At 46.3% G+C, this 10,292-nt stretch overlaps 1 protein-coding gene across 2 annotated transcripts; it reads left to right on the top strand.

Moving 5' to 3' along the window:
• Positions 1-2,573: 2,573 nt before the first annotated feature.
• LOC123452634 lies at positions 2,574-6,234 on the top strand. Of its 2 annotated transcripts, XM_045129331.1 has the most exons (4): positions 2,578-2,814; positions 3,837-3,993; positions 4,094-4,536; positions 4,621-6,234. In XM_045129331.1, the coding sequence occupies exons 3-4, from the start codon at positions 4,120-4,122 to the stop codon at positions 5,902-5,904; spliced, it is 1,701 nt and encodes a 566-aa protein (XP_044985266.1). In that variant the 5' UTR covers positions 2,578-2,814; positions 3,837-3,993; positions 4,094-4,119; the 3' UTR covers positions 5,905-6,234. The 2 variants fall into 2 exon arrangements, with proteins under 2 accessions (XP_044985267.1, XP_044985266.1); XM_045129332.1 differs by having other exon boundaries at positions 2,574-2,814; positions 3,837-4,536.
• The last annotated feature ends 4,058 nt before the right edge of the window (positions 6,235-10,292 follow it).

Below are 10,292 nucleotides of genomic sequence, written 5' to 3'. Positions count from 1 at the left end.
TGGTTGGACAGCCCAAGAGGCCCTATGCGGAGGAATCAAAGGAAAAAAAGGGGAAGTGGGAAAGTGGAGAAGGACTCCACCTTCCAATCCTAGTTGGACTAGGATTGGAAGGGGAGGACTTCCCCCCTTGGGGCTCCCTTGAGCCTCAAGGCAAGGCCCTCCCCCTCCCTCCTATATATACTGAGGTATTAGGACTGATTTGTGACAATTTTGCCACGGCAGCCCGACCACATACCTCCACGGGTTTTCCTCTAGATCGTATTTCTGCGGAGCTCGGGCGGAGCCCTGCTGGGATAGATCACCACTAACCTCTGGAGCGTCGTCACGCTACCGAGGAACTCATCTACCTCTCCGTCTCTCTTGCTGGATCAAGAAGGCCGAGATCATCGTCGAGCTGTACGTGTGCTGAACGCGGAGGTGCCGTCCGTTCGATATTAGATCGGAGCGGATCGTGGGACGGATCGCTGGAACGGTTCGTGGGACGGTTCGCGGGACGGATCGAGGGACGTGAGGACGTTCTACTACATCAACCGCGTTTCTTAACGCTTCCTGCTATGCGATCTACAAGGGTACGTAGATCCAAATCTCCTCTCGTAGATGGACATCACCATGATAGGACTTCGTGCGCGTAGGAAATTTTTTGTTTCCCATGCGACGTTCCCCAACAGGGGTAGACCCCCTCCCCCAACGATCGCTTCCCTCAATGGCTCATGGGCCACACTAGTAGTATTAGGTTGTCCGTAATAGGAGTATCATATGTAGTATCATGCACGTCAACTAAACAATTTTAATGAGGTGACATAGAATTAAATGAAGAAAGAGAGGGTTGAGTATCATATCATATTAAATGATGTGCTACTATGTGTCTTGCATGGTAATAGATAAACTATCTTATAATACTAACATATGATACTATGCATTACGGGTGTGGTATCATACACTAGTATCATATGCATGATACTAGTATATGATAATATTCATTACAAACAACCTTATATACTAATATAGGTGCTAATGACCGAAGATAATGGTTGTTTAATTAGTAATTAAGCCATGCATTAATACTATTCTAGATTCTAGATGTATGCTAGCTGAAGCCTAAATTTTAGTACGACCGTCCATTATTTTGTTCATTTTTTTACCGTTACAAAAATGGGCCTATTTTAGATCTTCAAAATCGATCTATCAATTTACTAGGGATTTTGCCGACGCTCGTCTTGTTGCTCCCGCGTAGTCCAGCCGACGTTTGTTGCTTCTGTTTGCAAGCCATTGGATCCATAGACACTAAACAAATCAAGAAGGTCAGACGGGTTGCTTCGGCGGTGTTAACCGTTGCGATAATTCTGTAATGAAGTCATGTAGCTGAGTCGGTCGAATGTGTGTGCATGATCTAGGGTTAGTTCAAAGGTACACAAACATATACTACCTTTACTTTAGTACTTCTCCTACGAATTACAATCTAGCAGCCTAATTAATCTAGCATGTGGGGACAATAGATTAATTTACTAATTACATGTTCCTTTAAAAATTCAAATTGCTGCTAATTGATATCTTTTATTTCCTAAGAAAATTTCATAGTTATATCGTTCAATTATTTCTATACGAAATAACAAATTCATTCTAATAATACTAAAAAAATAGTGGGTTCCATCGTTTCTATGGTTTCCTTTTAAACGGTGAGGCCCTCTCTATACACCGGAGCCCTTTCTTTCATAAAAAAGTATTACGAACTTGAGGCATGAACTAGGTTGTAGAGTATCATTCTAGAATAACTCCTTGATTATGGATTCAATTTCATCCGGTGGTGTGAATACCTATAAGGCCTTTGATTCACTGGTTGACTATCACGAGGTGAATTCAATGATCACATGGTCTTTTAGGAGGGAGGATAGTGGGTTCTAAGAACACATCAGAGAAAGAGGACCAAACCTGCTTGAGTCCTCTTCTACATCTTCATTACTTCCCACTCCAATGGATCTAGTTTTTAGAATAGCTTTGATCCGGCCATGTAGAGCATATCTAGTATCTCCAGCCCATCAAACTCTAAATCCTGATGCTGGTATTATTTCTAAATTTATTTTAGGATTCCTAACGATACGCTTTTAGTGAAAGGAGACGTGACGAGGCGCCTACGATAACTTTATAAATTTCAAGATGATATGAGAGCAAGTACAATAAGGTACAGTCAGCAGGCTGTAAGGATTGAAATACTATATTTCTGCTGAGTTGGATGAGAGAGAAGAGGAGAGAGAAGGGAAGCGGGCTCTTCGTGAAGAGCCAGCTCTAGCACGTGCTTCTAGGCGCTTTGTGAGAATGAAACGTGGGTCATATATGATAAAAGTAGTACTCTTTTATAGCTAACTATTATACAAGCTAGCTATAAGGTGAGCTATAAGACTGCTTATAGCCAGCAGTTGGCTATACTATTAACCATGCTCTCACAACTCGGTCTTTTAAAAATGATTATAGAAATAGGGTATATATGTGCGCGTTCATACGAATACATGCGCGTGTATACGAGGGCTGCATCTATTGTGTTAAAATAAAAAGTCTGCCTTCCGAGTTCCCACCCGAAATTACGACTGCGCAAACAGAGGAACAAAACCCTCGGACCTATCCCCGCCGCGACGCCGCCTGCGACGGCCTCGATCTACGGCAGCGGCAGGCGGCAGGCGGCGGCGGCGGTAACTGCGGCCTGGAGCTGACACTGACTCTCCACTCCCGTTCTATTGTCACGCTTCCCCGAGTCCGGCGACATCCCAAATCCATCAACAGCGACCAAGCTTTCCCCTTCGCGCCCTGCTGCTGCCCGCGGTACATCACTTCCCTCCCCCCTTGATTTCCCTCCAAAGTTGAAATGGACAAAGAACCGTATCTCTGGATGCGTTGCGGTGTTAATTTTCGTACGGTTAGGTGTCGGATACGTCAGATGTTAGGTCTCGGGGGAAGAGGTTTGTAAGGGACTGCAAAGGGAATTGATAGGATGTTCGGTTCAAGGTCAAATTATTTGTTCCACCGGATTAGTGCTAAAAGTCCTCCCAGAATATGTGTGTTGAATTTTAATTGCAATACTTTGCTCTTGGGTTCTGGTGATTTAGAATTATGATAGTATCGGCATTCCTTCTAGCAACAAATGTGTCTCAGTTCTGTTTTATGACTAGTTTGGTTAGCAGTTGGCATGGTGGTGTGAGTGTGACACGGCAGGATGTTTGTGTGGAAGTTGAATTGGACCGAGTAATGCGGGTAGAATTAGCCCCTTGACAGCACTGTGATGTTGGTCAACGAAATCTTGATAAGAGGAAAGATAAGGAGATTTTGATGCTAATGAATGTTCTGAGAAATTCTAGTGCTATAAATGTAAATGGTGATCTTTAGGTGCTATCAAAATAAATTTTCCTCATATCAATCTATCACAAAGAAATAGGGGAATTTCGAAAAAAAAAGATGTGGCGTTAAGATAAATGTGACCTGTTTAGCAGCTGTGGTACCTCTGAGGCTGAGATAACTCAGGCAACTCTGAAATAAATTATGATTGTTGACTTTGAAAGCTCCTACATTTGAAAAAATAATTCTCAATTTGAATTCTAGTACTTTCAGTCTGCAGGTTGAGTGCTCTAGGTTGCATCCTTTTGTTATGGTATTTGAGATTTCTGGTGTTCCGGAATACGTTCACAGCCAAGTTGCTGTTTAGTTTAATCTAGTTCTCCGAACACTAATTTGCAAGACAGCACCACTTTTTTCTTTATGTATTGGGAGGTTAAGTTGAAATGATATATTGTTAGTTTGATACATTTTTCACATAATTTGACATGCTGCTTGACAATGGATTTTCTCAGGGGCGTGACACCTTCCAATACACACTATACCGTGGATTGCTACACTGCTGACATGCATGGCATGATCATGTATGCATATTTATCCTTTGAGGCAAGGCCCACATAGTAATTAACCACGAAGCCAGAAAACAACTGTTACAAACTTATATCTCTTTTGGTACGTTTCAACTTATCTTGTGATGGAAAACTTTAGTTGGTTCAGGCTTCCATTCCTCCCCATGCAACACCCGCTCATTTGATCACATTGGATATTTCAGCAGAAGAGCAATTGCCTGTTGTTACAATGAGTACACGCCCACCTGGTGGTTCATTAAATCGTAAGAATTGTCCAAATGAGCCAACATCACTACCCAATCCTGTGAATTTTTGCCACCTGCAATTTCCTCAGCATATGCAACTTTCACAACCGCCGTATGCCATGAATATCCCTTTCCACCAATTCCCACAGCAACACCTATACCCACCTAATGTCCAGTATGTTGTTGTCCAACCACAATATGCTCCATACTCTTTACCACCACGGATGCCGCCTCAATTACCTGCTCTAGTTATGCCGTCCACTTCAGCGTCTGATTCGGGCACCCCACGTATGGAAACTCGTCAAGAAGAACAAGACATTGATATAGTCCATGATGAGACTGCTGAACCTGTCCGGACTTCTAAGCGATTACACTGGACGGAACAGGAGGACGTAAGGCTGGTAAGCTTGTCTGCTCATTTTCTTTTCATTCATGCTATCAGGACATTCGAATGTTTTTTGAACCACTTTGTGCTGGAACTGTAGATACGTATTTGGCTGAATAGCCCGAAGAACAAGAAGTATGACATGTACTGGGTGAATGTTATAGCAGCATACAACAGCAATACCCCTAAAGATAGGAGAAGGGAACCAGCACATTTGAGGTGTCATTGGCATAAGATGATCCCGAAGATTGCCCGCTTCGACGACTGCTGGTGCCAGGTCAAGGCAAAATATCCTAGTGACTTGTCTGACAATATGCAGCTGATGGACAAAACATGGGTGATGTTCAATGTGGAAGCACAAGCGATGTATCTTGAGGAAGTGAAACGTCGTTTTGCTTATAACCACTGCTGGAAAGTTGTCTGGGACCAACCCAAATGGAAATCCTACATCTTATCTTTGACCTCCAGAAAAGCCAAGCTGTCTGAGTCTGGGGACTACACGTCATCCTCTGAAGATACCGAGGATGACCCTGATAAAGAGATAAGTGAAGAAGGTAGTGTCACTGCAAAGGAGAAATATGAAGGTAAAGGTGAGGTGGAAAAAGATATTCAATGCTCACAGGATCTTCAGAACATGCTAAAGACTAATCCAGGGGAGATGATAGGGGTACAACTGCTGCACGCAGACCAAAACCTTGAACCTTCCAGAATAGAGACGCTAGAAAGAAAGGACGATGAAGCATTAATATCAGAGAAGCAACCAGAATTGTTGATGACTGCTGCTTCGTGGTACAATGAGTTTCTGCCTGGGAGTGAGCTGTCGGCTGGTAATTCAAAGTTCAGCGAGTTGCAACATGGGGGAGTATTGAGAGAAGATGAGCCTGAAAAGGGAACACTTAAACAGGGTTACAAGGCACTAGACCATGATAGAGCAACGGCCATGGAGAACCTTCCTGAAAAGGACAATACACAAGTCGTGAAGAAGCCAGATCATGGGAGAGCAGTGAGGGAAAATGTTCCTGAAAGCAAAACAGGTGCGCAAAGTTGCAAGGTGACGAAGCTCAAACGAAAACGCCAAGGCAAGGCGTTGCCCTGTTCGTCTGAGGTGCAGGAAGACATCAAACTTGCAGTGGATCTTCAGACCATGCTTATGAAGGATCGTGAGAAGATGTCAGAGGTACAGCTCCGTCTCTCGAAAGAGAAGCTTGAGTTCGCCAAGCTAAAGCAACAGGAAGCAAAGGACAAGAAGGAAACAACGCTTTACGAGAAGTATTCAGAGCTGTTGATGGCTGACACCTCCAGATTCAGCGACTTTCAAAAGGCAGAGTATGAGAAGGCGGTGAAGCGCATGGGTGAGATGTTATTTGGTAGAGATGATAGGTAGCTTAATCGTTAATTTAGTAGGTTATATCAAACGCTTCTGCTGAAGTGCTAATTTGTCGATGTTGTTATACCTGCTGATTTGGCCTGCTCGCCGTTTAAGTAACACCACCTGTACTGTCTATCTTTCATCAGCCCTTGTTAGATCCAGCTCTTGCCTAGATTTCAAATGACCAACTCTCCAGGTCCTAAAACTGGAGGGAGAACATAATTTGATGGCTGATGGATTGAAGTTGAACTTTGGAAGCATCAAATTGTAAGTTCCTAAAGGTATGGCTGTCAGAATTTTAGCTTTTCATGGTGAACCATTTACTAATAAATAGTGTCAGATCCATCTGCGCTTGTTCATGGTCTTTATTATTTTTCGAGGGTAATATAGTATTTGTTTTTGAGAAATAAAATGATTGTTTCTAGCTTAATAATGGCACCAAATGGGAAAATATAGGCATTTCAAAACAGTATGTTCAGGGAAACGGAGTTAGGTCACTATACAGCTAGCTGTGTATTACAGAGTACCTTTACCGAAAAAGGCTTTCGCTCCGTTTTATAGATAAAGCAAACCACCGAGCCATAACATCCGACAACACATACACCACAATAACACACACGTCGCACTGGAGGTAGCACTACAACACAAGGTACCAATGTTATGTTGTGGGCACAACACAACAAGCCCAAACAAAGGAAAACAACAAGGCGGCGCTGCAAAAACAAAGGGGTCCTCTAATCCGGCTCCGGAGGTGGAGGGGGGAGCGGAGGCGCCAAGCGAAGAGCCATCGCACGAAGACGAGAGATATGGAGTTGATGGCGTCTCGGTCTTGCGAGCGGCTAAGCGGCCGCCAGAGCTGCATGTATCCACAAAATTTGAACATCGCGTCAGAAGCATGATGAAGAGGAACGCGTTGAATAACAAGCTTATTGCGGACAATCCACAACGTCCAGGCCAAGGCCCCCACTGTCAACCACATAGTGCGGCGGACAGATGGGGGCGTAGCCTGAAGTTCGACGAGCAGGTTAGGTAAGTTTGTGTGGCACTAGGTGCCACCGACCACTTCGCGGAGACAACTCCAGAGGAATTGCGCGGACACGCAAGAAAAGAAGATGTGATTCGAATCCTCTTCAATCACATAAAGTGGACAAATGCCATCCCTTGGTTCGTTCCGCTTAAGGACCTCGACACCAGAGGGAAGGCATCCACGAAGCCACTGCCAGAGGAATATCCGGATCTTCAAGGGGAGCCTAATTTCCCAGAGGGCCGCGAAAGGCTCGATGCTCGGGGACGGCGCAATGGCCTGGTATAAGGATTTCGTAGAGAAGCAACCCGATGACTCTAATCGCCAGGAGATGCGGTCGCCGGGCCGATCCAGGTCCGACGCATGAAGGGCGATGGACTCTAGGAGGACCTGCCAGGCGAGCGTTTCCATCGGCCCGAAAGGGCGTCTAAATGCGAGGTGCCCTAGGTCGATGAGGGCCTCCTCCACGAAGATTCGTGGGACGACCGCAATAGAGAATAGGTCGAGAATCGAGCAACAAAGGGGGACTCGCCAGCCCAGCGGTCAAACCAGAACAGGGTTGATGTGCCAGAGCCAACCTCGATAGAGGTCCCAATGCGAAGAACCGAGAGCAGCTGGATGAGGGACTGCCAGAATTGTGAACCCCCAGACCGCTGGCAGAAGGCAAGAGGTTGGCCTCGCAGGTACTTATTCTGAATAATGCGGAGCCAAAGGCCTCCCTCGCCCCTTGAAATCCGCCAGAGCCAACGAGTGAGCAGGGCAATATTTATACGCTTGGAGGATATGATCCCCAGGCCACCGTGGTCGCGCGGCTTGCATATCTCCGACCACCGAACCATGTGGTACTTCTGCTTATCCCCGTCCCCGGCCCAGAAGAAACGTGCCTGGACCGTGGCGATCTCGTGGTGGAGGGTCTTTGGCAAGGTGTAAAAGCTCACCAAGAAGAGCAGCAAGCTGGACAAGGAGGAGTTGACGAGGACCGTCCTGCAGCACGGAGTACCTTTGAATAGCGTCTGGTTCATGCTGGTCTCTTGGGACTGGTTTGGTTACCTGCATTACCCTCAACCAGACCCGCGGGGAAAGAAAATGGCCCGTTTGGTTGCCTAGTCCGCATACAAATCTTGGCCCACACAAATCTTAAAGCAGTGCTCAGCCAGGCCCGCTAGGAACGGTCGAATTAGCAGTTTCCAGCGAGCCAGGCTGGGGCGATGCAGGGGAGGGGAACACGGCGCTACGTAGCTGCGGGCAGAGAGATGGCGGGAGCGATGGCACATCTTCAAAAAAGCGGCGGGACGAATTCGCGTCATCGCCCGTCAATTCGTTGTCACCCTTTATAGCGAGGGTGACCGGCGCGCCAAAACTCCTGCCACCCCCCTCTCGAGCTTTCACTCCGACCCGAATCCACCTCGACAACAAGGTAAGCGACACAACTACTTCGGCGACCGGTTGGCTACGTCGGCGAATCCACTCCTGTTCTCCTTCGTTCCACACCTCCACTACGGGTCCTCTGATGGCGTTTGTAAGTTCGATGATCCCCTCCCCTCTACTAGTTCTAACTAGATTTGGCGATGGCCGGGTTGGGGTTAGATCGTCCAATCTGTTTGACTGTGATGTTGCAGTAGATAGTTGGGATGGATTTGAAGCATGCTAGGGGATGTTCATGGATGGATTGGTAGTATGCTTGGATGTTTATGGATGGATTGGTAGTAGGATGTTCATGGATGGATTGGTAGTATGCTTAGATGTATGGTATGGTAATGTGCAAGTGTTGAAGAAGATCATTCATATGTGTCCATGATTAGTGTTGTCTTGAACTAAATCATCCATGTGTGCGTGTTTTACAGCTAGTTCACACCGTCGATGTGTAGTGTGATGTCCATGTTTACAACTAGTTTATAATGTTAATGTGCAGTGTGTTGTTGATGATGCTTACATTTGTAGGACATGAGCACACAAGAGTTTAGTCTGGCCATCGTGTTGTCCGAGAGCCAGTTCTCGGCGTCCTACGTTGAGGACTCCAACGCTAACATCGACCAGATGCCTCTTGATTTAGAAGTTTTCGAGGTTCTGTCCTTCATTTGTGCTGGCTCAACCCAATGACGCATCTCATGCGACTGCTCGAAAGGTAACCGCAAAGGAAAAGAAGGATGGCAGGGGATGCGACATGAAATGATAGTCGTTCCTCTCCACTTTTATGCTTAACAAGATGAGTGAGATCATATCTAGTGGAGTGGGGACTGACAAGGGGTTCAAGGAGGTGCACTTGAACTCTGTGGCAAAGCAAGTTTTCGAGTTTTGTGGACAAGAGGTCACCTTGCGCCAGGTCTACAATCACCCGAGGAAGTGGAGAGCGAGGTGGATCATCTCCTCCAAGTTGGGAGACCTGAGCGATTTCTTCATGGGATGAGGAGACCTGCATGATCATGTTGGAGGCAGAGCACTACCAAGGCCACATCACGGTTAGCTCACAAACCATTCGATTCTAACCAATCATCTCCTATGAACCATTTCCATACTAACTAACCACCACTCTACCCTGTGTCTTTCTTAGGATCACCAAAAGGAGCAGAGTTCCTCAACACAGCTATTTAGAACTACCACGAGATGCAGCAGATCTTCTCTTTGGGCTCGCAACCGATAAACATGCCATGGGCTTTGGTGAGCCATTGGGCTCATCGATGCCATCGGTGCCCGCGATGCCCGACTATCCAGACACCCATGAGTCAGACACCATCAACATTGATGCTCCTAAGAAGGAAGGTTAGCATGTTCCTGTGCTTGATAGGAATAGGAAGCATGCATGCTTCATGAAGGAGGAGTTGGCCGTCTTTAGCAGCATGAGCCAGGCAGTGAAGGAGGTGGCCATCGCCATCAGGGACAGCAAGACGGTCGACGTCCACCCTGAGCTCTACGGTGCCGTCATGGAGCAAGTTGGCTTTAGCCCAGAGGCTCTCATGGTGGCTCTTAGCCAGTTTCTTGACAACAAAGCCCAAGGTGTTGGGTTGTTGCCATGGAAGAGGCTCACATGGTGCTCTGGTTGAGGACCTGTCATGTCAAACACTACTACTAGTGTTGCTTCTGCTGTTGGCGACGGTGTGCATGATCCTCCATGATCACGATGACGATAACGATGCATATATTCTGTAGTTAGGTCTTGAAAATAATCTTATGGTTTGTATATTTTGGTGAGGTGGTACTAACCCCTCACGGTGATCCACACGATGATCACAAACTTACGGTGGTAGGGTTACACCCTCTTTTGGATGTTGTGGTAGGATGACACCAACATAGTGGTAGGTTGAACTTGCTATGTGGTATGATCATGCATGCTTCCTAATGCTTTTATGCTCCATTACTTGAGTGCTTCATTGCTTGCTCC

The sequence above is a fragment of the Hordeum vulgare genome, chromosome 5H (genome assembly GCF_904849725.1).
Source record: "Hordeum vulgare subsp. vulgare chromosome 5H, MorexV3_pseudomolecules_assembly, whole genome shotgun sequence".
Taxonomy (NCBI): domain Eukaryota; kingdom Viridiplantae; phylum Streptophyta; class Magnoliopsida; order Poales; family Poaceae; genus Hordeum; species Hordeum vulgare.
The sequence above is the reverse complement of the archived record's forward strand: the minus strand, read 5'-3'. Positions and strand labels throughout refer to the sequence as shown.

What these genes read in the sequence shown, in the direction of transcription:
- LOC123452634 (XM_045129332.1), top strand. Translation starts at nt 4,120, where the DNA reads ATGAGTACACGCCCACCTGGTGGTTCATTAAATCGTAAGAATTGTCCA. An exon ending in AACAGGAGGACGTAAGGCTG is followed by an intron (nt 4,537 to 4,620) that starts GTAAGCTTGTCT and finishes CTGGAACTGTAG; the next exon opens with ATACGTATTTGGCTGAATAG.